This window comes from Argiope bruennichi, chromosome X1 (assembly GCF_947563725.1).
Source record: "Argiope bruennichi chromosome X1, qqArgBrue1.1, whole genome shotgun sequence".
NCBI lineage: Eukaryota > Metazoa > Arthropoda > Arachnida > Araneae > Araneidae > Argiope > Argiope bruennichi.
The window spans coordinates 40,901,930-40,921,334 of NC_079162.1; the positions used below are offsets into that span (position 1 = coordinate 40,901,930).

General features: G+C 29.7%; 1 protein-coding gene across 1 annotated transcript in view; it reads right to left on the reverse strand.

Annotated features, from left to right (window-relative positions):
• Positions 1-19,405, reverse strand: part of LOC129958690 (A disintegrin and metalloproteinase with thrombospondin motifs 9-like) — a 241,905-nt gene that overhangs the window by 64,720 nt on the left and 157,780 nt on the right. The window contains exon 8 of the mRNA XM_056071336.1: positions 14,577-14,682. Coding sequence (XP_055927311.1) covers positions 14,577-14,682 — 106 coding nt within the window. The remainder of the gene's footprint in view (positions 1-14,576; positions 14,683-19,405) is intronic.

Below are 19,405 nucleotides of genomic sequence, written 5' to 3' on the forward strand. Positions count from 1 at the left end.
GTCCTCTTGCGTGCCAAAGCAGATTGTTTCAATGAAATCAATACTTCATGAAATAATACAGCAGAATCAAATTACTATTTTCTAAATCTGTGAGTTAAGAGAAATAACTGATCTTCCAATATTTGGTCACGAATCAATGGTGAAATATTTTGATTCCCTGAATCAGGCAATGACCAGCAGAGTTTCATGCAATCAGGTGAAATTGATTTCGAATCATGGCTTTGCTTTATAAAAGATGGATTTTTTAACAATAGTCTTTCTAAGTTAAAATATTAAGATTATTGACTTCATAAATTGGGTATGTCACTCAGCCACAAAAGATTCTGTTTTGACCAAAGATTTTACATAATTACTTTAATCTCAGTAGTGTAACTCGATTCACTACATTTTTTTGAAACTATTTTTATTGCTTAAAATGGCCTTTTCGATATCGTATTCGAAAGTACTTGTTAAAAACAGCCTTTTGTAACGAATTTTGTAGTTTTCTATAAGTTAAATTAAATTATATTAATGAGGACATATATCCTAAACTGTTATTTAAAAAGTTAAGGAAATAGAAAATGTAATGGTGAAATAGAAATTATTTTTCCATCGGTAGTATTTTTCTCAGTTTGTAAAATGAAGGTGAAAGAAAAAAAAAGCTTCCAACTTTTTTATTTAATTAAGTATTTCTGTCTTAGAAATAGTTAAGTGCAAAATTAATGATGAACAAGTGTCATTAAGGCTTTTACTAATCATTTTTTAAATTACAGAAACAGGTTAACACTATTATTTTCCGTAACATCTGAGAGATAAATTTCATATACGAAGAGAAGTATGCACTAAAATATGTGGTTAAATCTCGCAATATCTCTATTTTAATGTAAAAAAATGGTTACTAATGATTATTGGAATTCAAAAATAGATTTTTTTAAAAATAACTTTTCAAAGAAAGAAGTATTTATATTAATTATAATAAACTAAAATATTTCCAATTGATTAAAAAAAATTTTGTTTTATCAGCAATTGTTTTCTCACAAATTAAAAATAAATCAAACTACAAATCAAACTGCAATAGCCAATAAAAACTAAATGCTCTTCATTTGCCAATTTTGTTTTTGTTTAGACAAATTTCTTAAAGTTTTTATATTTCAATGTAATCACATGTGGTAAGATATAATCGATAGTTTTTTCATTAAAAGTTTACGTATTTTGATGAGTGATTACCCAAAACCATTCAAAGCAAATAGAAGTAAAAACTAGTTTGATAGGAACGTGCAACTCTTCATGCTAAAATCGCGGTTAACGCAGAGGTTTTGCATTGCTTTAAACCACACAAATAACAGTTTTTAATTTGACTAATATGAAGATGTATGCGATAGTCATAATTACAGTGGTTAAGCAGTAGCCGCACTATTAATCATACAACAGCAATGATATAATTGGACTGCATGTTTTTTAAACTAAAGTAATGATAATTTATTCCTAAGAAAAGTCACCACGGTAGTAACCATTTAAAGTCAGATAAACTATTGTAATTTCTTTTTTAGACGCGATTCTTTTTTTTTTTTAGTGATGAATAAAATGGTTGTTTCGTGCATTTAAAATGATGGAAATAATATAGTTAAACCTTTTTTTTTTTTTTTTGTAAAAATAAATCGTTTTTAAGTCTTACCGACCAATTCTTTTTCTTTTTTTAATAACTGTAGTATAACCTCCGACACTGTTGAACAATTACTTTCATTGCATTCATACAAGCATAGATGCTTACAAGACTATTTCATAACAGTATCTAAAAAGATAACGAAGGTGTTTTTCATTTTTTTACTCCAAAAAATCTTTCCGACAACCATAAATGAAAAAAAAAATTATCATTGCAGCATAATAAAATGAATTTCTCAAAAACAAATTATATTTCGTAATTTTTGAAAATTAAAATGCTTTTGTACCATAAAAACGATAGTCAAATTTCGTAATTCGAACTTAATTTATTTGTGAAGGTTATTAAGAAATGGAAACCATTATCTAAAAAAATAATGTAAAATATATTAATTCTTCCATCAAATCCAGATGATTGTGTATATAAACTTTTAAGGTGTACGTACACACTTGAAGATTTTTTTTTAAATTTTAACTTTAAAAATCCAGTTTTTTCACAGTAGGTCATTAATATATGTTTAAACTCATTTCAGTGAGAAAAACCATATTACACTATTTATTAATTAAATAATATTTAATGAGCTAATTAGCCTATTTTTTGAAACATGATATCTTAAATTCTAATTTGTACAGACACATAATTCCAGTTGGAAATGATGCCTAATATTAGTCTTCATGTTGTCTGCCTCAAACAAGTTATAAAAATGTATAGTTTTTTTTTCAAACAATTTTTTCATCAAAGATGAATAGAAAAAGCGAGATTTTTTCTTTAATTTTAACTTTTAAACAGCTAATAAAAATTTGTTTCTATAAATATAACTTTGATTGAGGCACAAAACATCCACTATTTCATACAGATTATTTTGATATATAAATAACTGTATTTGGTTCATTTCTTGTTGAGTTATGATTGTTTGAATGAAGCAACATAGTGGAAAAATATCATTCTTCATAAAATGAGTTTAAAAAACACCGTAACTAGAGTTTTTAATGAAAGCACCTCAAGAAAAATAATTATAACTCGAGAAATATTTCGAATATTGACATATCTTGGTATCGTTTGAAAGCTAAAGGATCAGAGAAAATTATTAAGCAATAAAAAAATATTCGATATTTTGAACGATTTTCGAAGTTTCAAGTGTGTACATACACCTTAAAACTGCGCTTTGTGAACAGATTTTTCACAGAATATCATTAAGAATCCTGAAATCTATGAAAAAAATAATAAACACAACACTGTGGTGAATAAATATAAGCGAAAACTTCATTTAGTTTCATCGTTCCTAGAAGGCAACTGAATTGGTGTCGTATAAAACTGAAATTTCGAAGAATGTGTATTGATGATTCAATAAGTTTTCTTTTTTCGCTATCATTCTTGTACATACGTATATAAAATTAAACAGTGGCACTTTTAATGAAAAGGGAATAGTCATCATTTTAACTGACAGACATTTTACAACAGTTAAACTCTGTTTTAAGTTTTCTTTGAAAAAAAAAAAAAACACATTTACATGGTGCAAATAAGAGCGATAAAGAGAAGGTTAGCATATTACACCGAGTTCTGAACACGCGAAATATATAGCCCTTCAATCATTCTCTCGTCACTACGCTTAGAATATTCTTTGTATTTGAAAAATTATTACATCCTAGAATATTCTTTGTGTTTGGAAAATATATTCATGACCCAAAGTGTTCGCCAACCAAGATTTAACTGAATACTGGTTATACTATACTTGGAGACCTAGGCTACAAGAAAGTAATTTTTAAATGGACATCAATCTACTTCTTTTTGTAAAGATGAAAGACAAATTAAAATTAAATGACAATCTTTTTCGAAATAGAAGACTTCTTAGAACTTAATGCACGCACTATAATAGACTGGTTTTAGGATAAAAATATAAAAGTCGTACCAAGGCCATAAAAACCCTTTTTAATCCCGACTTAGAATGCCTGATAGGTATTGACGGAACTTGTTTAAGTATGCCGCAAAACTAAATAATTGAAATCTACAATAATTGATCCATAGAAAACTTGCGACTAGCCATTGCAACAAATGTAATTTGTTTTAATTTTAAAAACCTTGAAGTTGAAAAAGGTAGACAAGACAAGTAATGGAAATATTAATAGCACATCTCATTAAGTGCCATTGTTCACTTAACTTTTTACTGATCAGATGTCTCCTGTAATTCAATAGTTTAAAAAACTTGAAAATCCACCTTGCCAAAACTGATAAAGCATATCTAAAGAGTTACATAACAATTTCATTCGGTTTTATTTAATTTGCCTTTTTTCAATATTATTTATTTTTATCCAATCAATGTTGAAAGAGCGAAAACGCATTTTGCTTTACAACTTCAAATAGAATTCTGACTTATATTTAGAGGAGACTTCAGTCAAAGGAAAAGATTGTATGGATATTGTTGTTGAAGTGGAATACACAGGATATACACAAAGTTTTTTTTAACAATTTCAAAAATTCATTAAAAATCCTAATCAGCTATACTAATGAAATCTCTCTCACACACTCGGCCATTATCGAAATTTGAGAAAAAACTGCATTTGCATATGTAAGGTTCTCTACTGATGGAAGACAGGTTATTGAAAAAATCTTAAAAGGTTATTTCTGAAGAAAAACGTCTCTTGGGATGTACCTCTTTCTGTGGGTTTATATTAAAGCTGTAGTGTATCGAACAAAAATATAGATCTTTAAAGATCTTATGTAAAAGATCGTTTGAAAATTTTATTTTATCTATCGTTCACGATGACTCTGTGACAGAGTGTTGCAGAAAATCGAGTGCCATCTTAATGTATTTCATGCAACTAATGATGACTCTACTATATATGTATAGTGTCGAGATTTGTCAAGTGATGACAGTTTGTTTCCTAAAGGAATCAATCTGTATAATTTCGAGTAAACAAGCACTATTTACATACGTACATTTGAAATTTAAAATGAAAATGTATATAGGGAGATTCTATCAATAAAACTTCAAACTTTGGAGCTCCTACCAAAAAAAACCCAGCACGCGCCTGTGTCTTCCACTCGTTTTCCTCGCAACTGTTCCTTCAATTCACTTCTATGACCGCGAGGCCGGAGTTGCTACTTGATTAGTGGCATGATAAGAATATTAAACGCGACAGAAAAAACTTCACTATCTATTCATCATTTTGAAATAATTTTTACACATTTGTCAATAATCTGGTTTTTTTAAATGAAATTATAAATGAAACCCTGTATATAAAATACAGATGAATGGAAGAGTTTTTCGGATTATGTATTTAAATAAAACCAATTTATGGGGGAAACGCAAATAAATATGCGTTTCTAATTGACACACAAAATAATTTTTAAAGTAATTACTCAATGTCAAAATCTTACGACCAGTCAATTAGCATTAATTTTAACTTGAAAACCTTAACTTACTATATGTGTCAGTGAATTCATTGTATCTTTCAGTAAATCTTCAGCAATAATCATAACAGAAGTCGAAATTTCAAAATAATAAAAAAAAACGAGTCCGACTTTTAGTTAGCGAAATTTTCAAAGCGTGTTTTGTTCTAAAAAAATAATGTGGGATAATTCTTAAATTTCAAAGCATTACTCAGATAATAAAATTAAAAATCCACACAATTTTTTTTAATAATCCAAAACATTACTTGATTTTCGGAATTGAAATTCTGAACTTATTTTATCAATGATGAACTTATTTTACAACTATGATGAATTTTACCTGTCATTATTGTGTTAGTGTCCCAATTTGAAGCAGCAAGATGATTATTATGAGACTACTCTTGTAATTTTTAATAGCACTTAGATGACATCTGCGCTGGCAGCCTTTTTTGAGAACACCTCCTCCTATGCGAAAGGTCGTTTGATCAACGGATATAACGTGCATTAATCTCGAGAAACTGCCTTATTTAAATGAAATTGAGTCTGAAATTCGTGAATTGTCGACATCCCATTGCAACATTTCATCATTTTTAGGAAACATATTTTACGTAGAGTAAAAGAATATCTATGATCAATTTTTACATCTTATAAACGCCAATCTTGAAAAAAAAGCCTAATAAAATTGCACCGATGTGAAGGGCATCAAAATGAAAAACGGAGTATTTGTTTTCGCTTATAATCAAAATCCAGTGAGAGAAACATTCAAATTTATTTTAGTAGCACCGATTACATTTCTCAGTTACATGAGCAAACTTCGAATTATTGAAGTACACAATTAACGCTTTATTCTAATATATATTTCGATGGCGTTAAAAAAGGAATATATTTACAATTTCGGAAAAACAATTTTTTCTATATGATTTTATACCAAATAAAATTCCGAGAGAATTTCTGTAATCTTAAATAATGTTTACAGAAAACAATGTCACTGTCTGACATCAGAACTGGCACAGCCTTAATGTTTATGCACGCCTGCAACCATAGAAACTGGCCTTAACACAGTTTATCCAACAAGTGACGTTTGAAAGAAATTCATTCTCTGCTGGCGTATTTCATTGAAGATAAATAAAACAAAAAATTACCCCGTCACATAACACTACTACTTGAAATTGTAGTGACAGCTACTTGAAAGCACTTCATAAATTAAACATTACCTTGGGATTGCTCTTGTAATAGTGAACAGTTGGACACTACCTATATAATTTTAATACTGTCTAGTCTGATTGCTGAATTTCACGACAAATGTAATACAATTAAGAGAAGGCTGCACCACGCATCATATGAAATATTTTATATAGTTTATAAAACAAATCTTTTGAAAACAGGATCATTTCAATATTCGCAACTAACCATGCAATTAAAATGCAAATTTTTGAGAATATTTGAGTCAAATAAAAGCTTATCGTATAGTTTACTCATTGATATTTTAACAGCAAATTTCACGTCTCTTTACACGTCTGCAATTTCGTTTTTTCTGCTCTCCAAAGAAATAAGATAAAATGAAATTTTCATTTTTTTTTATTGTGGGGGACAAAATGTGAGAACTTTTCGGTGATTTAATCACAATAAGAAATTTAAGAACTAAAAGACTGAAAAAATTTCACACTCTTATAATGTGTTAAAAATTCTTCAATAAAATGCATAACGAAAAATGTTATTTACATACAGGGCTCGTAGGAGGGCAGGGAGACAGACTTTCACACATGGTTGGTCAATATAAAAAGTGATTTGATCAAAATTAAAAATATATGAATGCTATCATTATATGTGCTTAATTAAAAGCGATACATTTAGAGTCCTTGAAACATCAAGCTTCTTTACTTCCACGCGCAATTAACACCAAATTTCAGTATATTAATTTGTTCCGCGCACTTTATTCTTCAGTTCCTTACAAGTTTCATCATTAGTGTCATATCGCATGTCCTTCCATATTTTCATCTGGTAACTAGCTTCCAGAAAGGGCTCGTTTTTAATTTATATTGAGTTTTCACTTTTTTACTTCCGGAACAGACTCTTCCAATGCCAGCAGCTTTATTAAAAATAGATAGAAATGCTATCTTATAGACAAAACAATAATAACTTTAACTGTCATGATTAACGCCTTTGATTCGGACCATTTATATAAATAGATGACCTCTTCTTTACAGTCTTAACTATTATAGAAAAAGATGGGGGGGGAGTCATCTAATTAGAAAGTATGTTTGCATCACAGGCAATTCCCGGGACAGACATCACATTAAATAAAATAAACATGACAAACATTTGGCTGAGATAAAAATCTAACAAAAATAAATTTGTTATCAAATTGAATTAATAAATCGAATTGAATCAAGCTCATAATATTATACGACAGTGATTTATAATATTAGAATAATTATATTGCATTTGAAAACTTATTATAAAACGATTCAATGAGTTTCTCTTAAAATTTGAAGCAGCTTCATAATGTGTTTGTGTGTATGCGTGCGTGTGTGAAGATATTTTATATATATTCGGATGTCTGTAATTTTTGCCCTTGAAATTTTTGGGAACAAAGCCTGGCAATCACACTCGTTCGTTAAGGGCTATATTACTAACGAAGAAATAAACGTTAGAGAAATTCGCACTGAAACTGGTCCACATTCATTTCACATGCAAATACAATCAACCTGATTTCAGGGTAGCAATTTTCCAGGAAAGTGTACATTCATTCTATCAATTAAGTGAATAGTTCTAAACAAACAACCTTGGTTATCTGAATATTACCTTCTAGAAGACCGTTGATAAAAAATAGCCATATCTGAAATTGCTCTCAAGAAAGTTTCACACAATACCTAGTCTTGTTTTTTCTTAGAGACGCAGCAGCCTGGGTTTGAAATCCTGAGGATCGTGAACTCGAGGTCTAATCGAGCAGAAAAACAATGTGCTCGGTTCATGTTAAATCCATGAAGTCAAACGGCCTCCATTTGGTGCGTGTGAATGACTGGACAAGACAGGGTCGTCCTTTTCATCTGAACACGCTCGGATATTACAAGATCCATCTCAAAACAGCCCCCAAATAGTTAAACATCAATCTAAATTAACTGAACTTGAATGGCTCAATTCTACTTATCCAATAAAGAAACGAGAATTAAATATTAACTATCATGCACTGATCTGTAATACTGCTTCTCTTCTTTTAGTACCATAAAGAAAATATAATTACGATAAACTTTAATGAAATTCATAGATATGAAGTGCATTATGAATAAACATACTTTATTAAGAAAAAGCAATTATATCTTACTCAGGACGTGACATACATAATCTAATTGAATTTACTTCATCACAAAGGAATGAATATGCATAAAGTAGAAATTGAGTTATACATAAATCGTGTATGGAATTAACCGTAAGGTTAAATTTTTACGTTATTATTATTATAGATAATTGAAGTAATCATAATATTATCATCAGTTTCCAAATACAAGGTCGATTTGGAAACTTCTATTATTTTTAAATGGCGAATGAGATTTTAATTTCTGGGCGACATTTAATTGGTTTCATTACATTTAAAAAACACAAATACAAAGGCTTTGGATTCTCAAGAACTCTCTTAACTCCATAACTTTTTTTATTACCTCAGTAGATGATATCTTCCCTTTCGGGAATGTATTGCCTTATTGATTTGATTCAAAATCCACAGAATACTTGGTGTTTCTGGATTATATGCAATTCTTTTGTCCAATTATAACATCTTTAAATGAGTTAATGATAGCTTACCGTTTGAGAAGCAATAATTCGTTGCTCGGATGAAAGATGATAAAGAAGCTCACTTATAGAAAATTTTCAAATGGAATAATCATACCAAACATTGGGGATTCCATTTTATTTTTTACAAGTTGTAAAAATGCGTTTAATTTTAAAATCATTTTCATGCAACATTTAGATAAATGTTTTTTCCCACTGTATGTATCTTACCAAAGTTAACATCAAAATAAAATTATCAGTTCTGACATTTATGTAGCTACTACTTTAACTTAAATTGCTGGAGTATCCTCTTGTTAAAATTTTACTTCAGAAATTTATATTTAGAACATAATTTTGCAGTGTCCATCAGCTATTTCACAGAGACATAAATTTTCATGTACATGAGTTCTGTTATCTTTAATGTGCATACAGAAGATAACTTTTAATTTCGAAAATTTCAATAAACTCCACCAGAATATATAAAATCTAACTGAAAAATTCAGAAGTCGCTCTCCAAAAGACAGTCTAGTTTGTCAAAATGGGGGGGGGGCATATGTAGCGAAGGGAGTTCACGAAAAAAAGGTATTAATTTCTTGGTATATAAAATGAGCATGGGTTTGGTTCTCATGTCACTATTACTTACCACTAAAAACTACTAAAATTCCCTAATTCGCGAATAAGTGATAGATAAAAATGTAAATCATTCGCATTTTTTAAAATTCAAAGGAACATAAATTTTTCTTTGTTTTCCTGATTTTTCTATTAACTTAATGGGAAAATATAATTTATGAATAGAATTTATTTTCATTAATTCGAAATCAAAATTTAAAAAAAATGCTTTTATTTCTGAATAGTTTTCATAGCTTAAATATGTTTGAACCTTTTATCTTCTTCGTTTATAAGTGGATAATATTTCAGGGGCTAAGTTTTCTCTGGAATTTCACGTTGAGCAAATTATTAAATTAAAAAAGTAATAGGATTTTCTTTTTTCCTTAAAACATTTAAACGCATTAGCTGCGAATCATACTGTTTATTGTAAGTTTTATTGTACCATTATTGCATACAAATTGTTGGATATTGTTTGTTGAAATTATTTACCTTGTGAAATTATTTTTAAAATTTTAGAAATGCTTAATCATAATTATTAAAATTATTTCTGTTTATTAATTAATTATGCAATATTTATTAATTCTTCAACTTTCAAAAATAATTCCTGCCACTTTTAGTTTGAAAATTGTTATTTTTTTCCCTTGTTTTTCTCATTTTGGAGCCAATTTTTCTTAATTCAAATTTTTGGATAAATCGATTTTTATTGGGATTTTATTGAATTAGTCAAGCAAAAAAGTATAACTGAAAATAATTTATGTGAAAATAAGTTTAGTTAATTTATACATATTTACAAAGGATTTTTTTTTTCTTTTAATTCCGACAGAGATACTATGTAGCTCTTATCTCTCTAAGATGTTTCCCATTTTTTAAAAGTTGCTTGAAAAAAATTGTCAATCCATCTATTGTAAAGCAACGACACTCGTACGAAGCTGCTAAATTGCTCCTTCAATTGCAAAGTGAAGCGCTCTTGAATGTCTCTTGGAAAAACAGTAAATCAAACCCAGTGAGAGATAAAAGGCCAGCGTGCGCGATGTTATAACAGAACTATTTCAGTGCGAGCAAAAATTTCACGCGTCGAAAGAGAATAAAGATTTCCTAAGGGAAGCACATTTCGAAGAATGAAGCTGACCTTGGTGAGAGAAAGCTTTCGGTTTATGTGTAATGTCTGCATTAGTTGGTGTTGGTGGGCAGAGGCGTCAAGGGTCAACACAGGGTCGAGGTTGCTTCCTTTTCCAGAAAGAAAATTCAACGGTAAATAGGAGATTTAAGACTTCCCAGTTGAACAATTTTGGTGGATCAAAAACATCCAGACAGTAAAAATGCTGAGTTTGAACATAAAAAGTGAACTGCCAGGGAAAAAAAAACTTTGGGTGAGGGGACAGGATATGATAATTGGAATCAGCAATAATTTCAACAAATTCCAAAAGTTTTCTGTTTGATTTATACATGAAAAAAAGAAGAGATTATTTTGTCTTCGTTCAGCTTTCGAATAAATAATATGGAGATTTTCTACTTCAATTCAGTTAACTTTTCTTTTTCTCGTATAAATTCAAAAAAAAAAAATTAACCTTTGCTGCTTTTTCTAGATCAACAAGGTCGTTTTAAAAATACTTAAAAAAATGGTTTCATCCAATAAGTGAAATTTAAAATTTTTTCTCAGGTTGAAGTTTAATATTATTTAGCCCTATTTTGTCCCATATATCTTTTGTATTTCGAATATGCCACTAGATCATCATAGCTGAAAATTAATCAACTTAGTAAAATGCATCAATTAATTTTATTTGCTTCTTTAAAAGCTTTATATTCCCTGCCTTAGTTTGGTCAAATTCTCTATGAGTTACTTATCAGAATAATATTAACCTACTCATCAGAATATTGCAACATTTATAATCGCTTGAAAAACAAGAGAATATGCAAAATAATAATAATAATAATAATAATAATAATAAATAAGTTTAAGAAATTGATACGACTGTGATTCTCTTAAAACATTTTCTACACCCGTACCTTTATATAAATAACATACAAATATCTGTATAATAATAAATATAAAATAATACAAATTAAATTTATTAATAAATTGTAACCATATTTACTATTAAAGTTAAGAAATACATAAAAGGTAACACTGATGACTTACAATACACGATTCTCTCAACCTGATTCTCGAGGAAAAATCAAAACTTTTCGGGGTGTGGAAATTTTAATACAGCAAATATAAATCATGGATAATAGGGAAAAGGCAAAATCAGCAAACTGATATTACAACCAAACATTTTTCAAGTTATTGCCCTAGAGAAATGATCGCTTATTTTTGTTGACAACTCAAATTATAATCGGGGCATTTTGCATCTACGTGCACTTCGCCTCGTTCTGGAGATTAAAAAAAAAACTGGGCAAAAAAATTGATTTTTTTAGTACGAAATTTTATAGTGAAATGACAGAAAAACAGCACATTTAGAAATTTAATTTTATGTCTATACTTCCACCACAGAAAAAATAAAGATGAAAAGAAAATATAAGAACTTTCCAGCTCATCTAAATTCGCTTTTAATTTTCAGTTTACTCAAAACCGGCATATCATTAGAACTACACACAAAAACAGTATAAACAAAATTAAGTTCGTTAAACAAAGCAATATATATACTTTTTTTACCTTGAACTCTGGTGTGTTATCTCGCAGAAAGCCACGGTAATTTTCGATGATAGATTGGATGAATGAACCGTTTTCTGCACAAACACCTGCTATTGCTTGTTCCGACATAACAAAGTGAAGGGGCAAGACGCTACGACTTACGAGTTAGCCGTAAAATTACCTCATTGTTTTGTGCTCAAATGCAAATTCGGCATTATGTTTCGATGTAAAATTGAAGATAATCTAGCTCTATATTTTCGCTTGTGAAAAGTATTAGTCGCATTTGAAAAGATGGAACTTAATTTTACAATGAAAATGTAGTCGCATATGCGGCATTTTTAAAACCTATACATATTCAATGCAAGATAAAATATAATTTACGAATCCCTCTGGAATAAAAATATTTTTTTCAGTAATTTAACTAAATAAAATTAATATAAAATGATCAGAAATCTCAGATTAGCCATGATTGTATAAAATTTTGACTGTCTGCCCAGGATTGAAAAAAAAATTGTCTCAGCTTTTTCTGGAATTTAAAATGACCCAATTGATCCAGTGTTTACTTGCAAGTATGGAGATTTTTTGCAAATAGGTTTAATGATACAAAATGAATACCTGAAGAAATATCCTACCCAAATTATATTATATATACTGCGGGCTCATTAGTAAAACCATTGCGCGTAAATAAGCTTGAAGAAAGACTGATGCAGGTAGTATTGACATTTTTTTAAATATTCCTTCATTTCTTCTTTGCTTTCATTTGGCAATTTTTTTTATTCAACCTCCACAGCCTATATCTCAATTCCTGCTCCTCCTCATTAGCAACAGCTTTAGGCTGTCCTGAATACAGCGAATCGCAAACTATTGTTCAGAAGAATCTGCTCAATTTCACTTATTCCAGGGTCAGACATAATTGTTTCTACTTAAGGAATTCAAACGTGAATATTTTAAGCTATCGGAAGAGTGCATCAATATTAAATATTCTCTATAATTTCAATTAAAAATAGCAGATTACGCTAATTTTACTATTTTTCATTTTTATATGTTATTTATTTCAATACTCACGCTAAATATTCAATATAAAAGAAACAAAAGTGGCTTACTAGTACAAAACAATACAAACCAAAATCATCAAGCTAAAAATATTCGTCCTGGGTCAGAATCAGACCCGACAAATATTGAACTCGGGTGACGTCAAATGTAACCTACTTAGTGATGCAAACAGCGCAAATAAAAATTACTGTGCGAAAAAAAATGCGAAACCTGGGGTTAGAATATATATAACTATTAAAGGGTGAGAATGGTTGCTTTATGCACACTGTGGACATTATGTAATCCTTCAGTCTGGACATAAGATTTTCCAGTCGAAGTCCTAAACAAATCGCTGAAGCTCCATACAATCTTGGCACTGAAAAAAGAAAGTCTTAAACACATCTATGTTCTCATTTTCATTTAATCTTCTAATGTAATGGTTGCTTTAAACAATGCAGACATTAGTTTAAAATTATTATAGCCTCAAACATCTGGATGGTGACCTATTCAGTTATTTAATACTGCAAAAAAATGTTAATCCGTAATAAGTTCACAACGATGAACCCTACACTGGCCCTGATCTTTTTGCAATTTTGTTTATGTTTAATAGCTAATTAATGATTGAAACAAACATCACGTTTATGATTCTTATGCAGCATCACTTTTCCCGTTTGAGTTACCACTTCATTTGATTTGTGTCTGTCCTTCCCCCTCTTCATGTTATCTTTTTTCAATGTCGTCTGCTCTCATCTGCTTCCTTCCTTCAAATGTGTCTGCCTTGTGATGAATAGCCTGCACTTTCTCGTTGAGCGACCGTCTTTAGATTCCATTCACCTAGACACCAGTTAACGATTATTCCCACCTCCAGTATCTAACCTAATTTTATTCCGACTTAAAATTCAACAAAAAGCACGAAAGAACATTCATCTTTCAAAACATTTCTCCCACACAGTTAATGCTTACAAATTGGATCCTTTTAAGTTTTCCGATGAATGAAAATAAAAAGCCGATACAGCAATTGGATCAGAAAGTGATCCAGATTTGTCTTCACGTAGGCGACGATTTGTGTCTATCACAAGTACAGATAATTTTGACAGGTGAATTAAGGAAACAATTCTTTTTCTATATTTTATGAAGAGCAGCAATTAATTCAGATCATTTTATTTTAAAGCAGATAAATTATTCTATTTATAAAATTTTATCAAGAATATTTTCAATATAGAATTTCTGTTTCGAAATAATGTATCTTTCTTTCACAAATTTGCAAGTTTTTAAGTAAATTTTATTGCGCTAGTATAGATTTCTGTGTATTATAAATTTGCTTATCCAAAGGAATGCAAAACACGAAGATCGTTCACCGAAAGGAAGACAAATACGATAGAATCAGGTTGGGAAAAAAAGTCAATGAAAAAAAAGGCGTGAATACCAATAAAAAGTATCTAAATATTCAGTAAAAAAATTTGAGAGAAAATTTAAATTTACGATAATTGCCAATATACTCACACGTGTCCTAATTCATGCGCAATAGTAAAGGCAGCGCTAAGACCATTGTCTTCAACAATAGCGCAGCTGCTTTCTGAATCGCAAACCATCCCAGACTGTGCTAATCCTGAAATCAAAGACAGCTGTTTTAATTATACAAACAAAATTAATGAAAACAGTAAATGCATAAAAATTGTGTTGTATATAAAAAGAAAATGAAAAAAAAAAAGATAAATGTATAAGTATATATTATACGATTTCGTATTTTTAAATTTAACTGTATTTTAAATTTAGTAATACTATTTTTTTACGATTTTATGCTAAAAGGGAACACACGTATAAAGTATTCGCATTTTTAGAAGAAAAAAAAAAGCCAGAGTTAGAAGCTATCAAGAAATATAAATATAGATTTGAATTAAGTATCGGTTAAAATAGGTGTCTTATAAAATTGTCAAACCATCAAGTAAACAAAAAGAACCAAACAATTTAACATGCCTTTCATCCTTTATGAAATTATTATCATCCTTAATATTAAGTGATGAAATATTTTGATCAGAATTTAAACATTGTTGATATGTACTTTTAACCAGCACTCAAGTCTTAATTTTTTTTTTTACTTTTAAAAGATCATAAATAAGCAGTATATTTATTACTACTATCATCTACAAGTGATATCACAAGTGTACGAAGTAGGGGAGAAAGGGAGAATACCGCGAAGTGAGCAATTTCGTGCAAGTCTGTTTCTAATAAATTAACGCGCGGGAAAATTTGCATATGTAAATACTGACAGATATAGCATTTTTAATTAGAATACATCATTTTTTGAATCTATTTATTCATATTTAATAGAAATGGCAGGGAATTACTTTGGAAGGAAGCCTATTTTCTCAGTTTCTTAAATACAAGACCTCACCCACTTTGAAGTTAGTCAAGATATTTTGTGAATATTCGAAAGCTGGAGCACAATTTAGCTGAGCACAAATAACCCAGATTTCAATAAACAGACAAAAATAAACGGTTTGGATTGGTTGACGTTATTTCTTAAACGAGCTTTGCCCATATCATTAAAAAGTAACAAACTGATAAATACAAATTATGTCAATGATTTTAATACGATGAGACGAAAAACTACTTTAAAAAGTTTACAAGCAATTTTTGAAAAGTACAAATTAACCGAAAAAAATTTACAAAGTGGGCGAGACCAAAATTCGACGGTGTAAAATCCTGCGAAAGTATTGGGTAAAAAAGAATGAAACTGTTCTGCGTCTTAGCATACCGGGAAAGTGTAAATAACGCCACATTGCTTTATGCTTCAATGGCAAAATCTTAGCTTTGAAAATTACAAATATATTAATGAATTTAGTTAATTTTCTCTTGCGGAACTCATAAAGACCGCTGAGGGTGTGGAAGTTATGTGAAATTTAACTTTGTTATCTTAAATTCATATAATAACGTTCTCTGGTTTTAAAGTTTATTCATTAATTTAGTAAATATGTGAATTTTAGAACAAATTGGATTCATATTTACATATCTGTTAACAGTTTTCTAAAAAATAGTGTTTTTACTCCTAATTACACAAAATGTAGGTAAGGGGATACAGCCATAGGCGATAACACTGCGCAAATGAAACTTCTAGAAAATTGATTATTTTAAAAATGTAACCTGGTTGGATAAAAACTGCTTTCACTTCACACTAATAGTTGCACTAAAAAAACACTGGCCGAAAAAAAAATTATTAAATTTACGAATGGAAAACTTTTTCAGGCACGCGGAATTCCGTAATTTCCACTATTATCACAGTACTTACTTTCTTGTGTACGAAGTAAAGATAAAGTATTGTAATCGTCATAGAATTCGAGATTTTGAAGAATCTATGTTTTAAACTTCCATGAGTTCGAGAAACACATTTTTGGCATTGTGTATGCCTGTCTACGACAGCGATAACTTAAAAACGCCTGGAGCTAGACGGATGAAATTTGGTATATATTCTTTACACCCAAATTGCAGTTTCTGTTAAATTTTGAGTAAAATTCATTATGTGGAAGTTTGTCTATCCGGTTGTTCTAACATAATTTAACGCTATAATTATAAAACGAAAAGGGCTAGATTAATTATTGCAAACTGCCGTCTTCATATTTCATGCTGTACACACATACTCAAAAATTTTAATTCTTTAAAAATTATAAGTTAAGAAAAATTAGCTTTATGTCATTTTTAAAAATTGTTTGGGAATATCTGCTATTTTTTTCAGAAAATATAAGATAATATAACTTTTTGATGTCAAAGACTTTCTCGTTTCAAATAAAAATAAAATTATAGACAATAGAATGATTGAGAGCTTTACAGAGTTTTATTTAAAATGAGTTATTTAAAAAGCGTTTGCTTACGGATGCATGGAATTCCATCAAGTTCTAATATTAAATAAGTCTATTTCTTCCCGTATTACGAATAAATACCTAAGCCTTTGTACATAAATGCTAATAAATAAGTAAGATTAATAATTAAGCTTTTGTGACAATTAATTACGCATTAATTTTTAATTAATAATAATAAAAAAAATAGAAATTCTATCTCAAGGAGAACTGGGTATTTCATGTAGTGCAAACATAAAACAGAAAAAGCTTTGATAATACATCTTGCCCTTATTATTCACTTACGATTTGTTACCATGTGAAGAAAACAAAATTGACAGCTCATTTAGAACTGCTTAAGAGCAATTCTCTGATTAATCTTGTGTTTTGTTTACATTTACATTCCCTTCTGAAATAATATGAGGGCTATTTTCGGACTGATCGTGAAATTTAGAACCATGGTCAGGTGACAAGGACGGCAAATGAGCCGGAATACTGTTTTTCAAACTTCTGCGCCACAATGTTTAACTTTATGGAAAATCCTTGAGACTTTTTTAGATACGTTTTATTGATTTTACAACGACCCAACATAGTAATTCATTGCGAGTTACTGCATTTCTCTAAAAGGAGCGGTATTTTATTAAATCGCTTTATAAGTTAACAAAATACCATAAACTTTACTATTGAGAGCGGGGTTCCGCAATCTAAACTGTTCGTATTTATTATTTTAAGAGTTGAAATAGAATAAATATATTAATATAAAAACAATTTTATTTTCAACAGCAAGGAAGTTATTGGGGAAAAAATAAAATATTTTTTGTCTTTGGGAATTCTTTTTCATTTATATATGCTGAAGAAAATCGTTTTTCAATGATATTTGATGGGAATGTGGATTATTGAAATCAGGCCAACTCAGCTGATAATCCCAACGATGATCAAAAGGAGTAGTTCAAGAATCCTTGGTCAAGGTTACAAGAAAGACGTTTCAGTCTCTCCTTTGGCTGTTTGTTGCTTATGACTGCACAAAAGAAATAAAATATACAGGGACAAAGTTCATCCTACTTACATTTAGTCATTTATTTTAAAACAAAAGAATTATGCAAATTTTGAATAAAATTCGACATATTCCCTAACCACGGATATAGTTTAGATAAAGACTGGATGGATTTGGGAAATATTATTAACTTAATATTGGGGAATATTATTGTCTTCATTTATTAAATCGGACTCGAATTTCTGTTTCGGATCAAACCCGGGTATATTTATGCTGACATCATTATCTTCGGCAAAACGTGACTATCAAGTGTCAGCCTCTTTAAAAAAACATTAAGGAGCTAAAGATTGTTGTTTTGATTTTATTTGAATTTTTCAAGATTGGTGGCTCATAAAATAGATGAGTTAGGCTATTTAGAAAATAATCGTAAGGTATTTCTTTTTAAATGCAACAATCTTTTTATACCGAATCGGTATGGATCGGCGCGCCATTTAAGTGCAAAGTGTTTTTCCAGCCTATGTAAAGAGGGTAATATGCAATGCCATGACGGTATCATTACTTTAATGGCCCATAAATTATTTTTTTTCGACGGATAATTCTCAATTTCATACATGGATTGTGCTACCAACTGTAATTGCAACATCCCTTGTTTTTGTTGGTCATTCTTTAAGGTTACAAGAAAGAAAGACTTCCGCATATTTAAACAATTCGCATCAGACAGTTTCGAAAAGACAATGTAGTTTATTTAATTGCCCCGATTTATTACCATTCGCTTAAATAAGATATTCAGTCATTGGGATACGTTAAATATCTGTTATATCAAAATACAAAATGAATGTAATGAGAACTGAGAAAATGCTTCGCAACAAATCTCTCTCTCTCTAATAAAATCAATTTAGACAGCTTTAAAAAAATTCCACATTTTTAAAAAGTTCTAAGGAGGAATCGAATGACATTTCACGAAATTCTTTTTCTCCGAAACTAGACGGAGTTATACAAAAATAAATAAATAAATATACAAGCATCGCGAGAGACGCATTTCAGAATAATTTGATAGTTAAGAGCTTACCAATTAATTGCGTGGTAATAAATCTATCAATGTCATGGATTAGCTTAAATATATTAAGGACCGATTTGGAAATAAAACTAAAGCTATTTGGGGACAGAGCTCGTAATTTTGAAGTCTGGTTAGATGAAGAGAACGACATTCAAGTTGGTACCTCTACTTAAAAATTCCGCGCCACATCATCGGGAGGACATTTAACCCAAAAAATCAGATTTAATGTGCAAGAGGTCCATATAAATGAAGGTTCTTTAGTAGAATCAGGTTTTAAACCAACTTCAGACCTTCAGTCTCGTAGTCACTAGACCACTGTAGCCTTTTGTTTTCCCGGATTTTGAATCAAATGTTGAACTTTTCCCGGATTTTGAATCGAATGATTGAGAAGGTAAAATAATAATAATTTTGTACACAGCAAATTTTAATTGAATTGTCTTTTTTATTC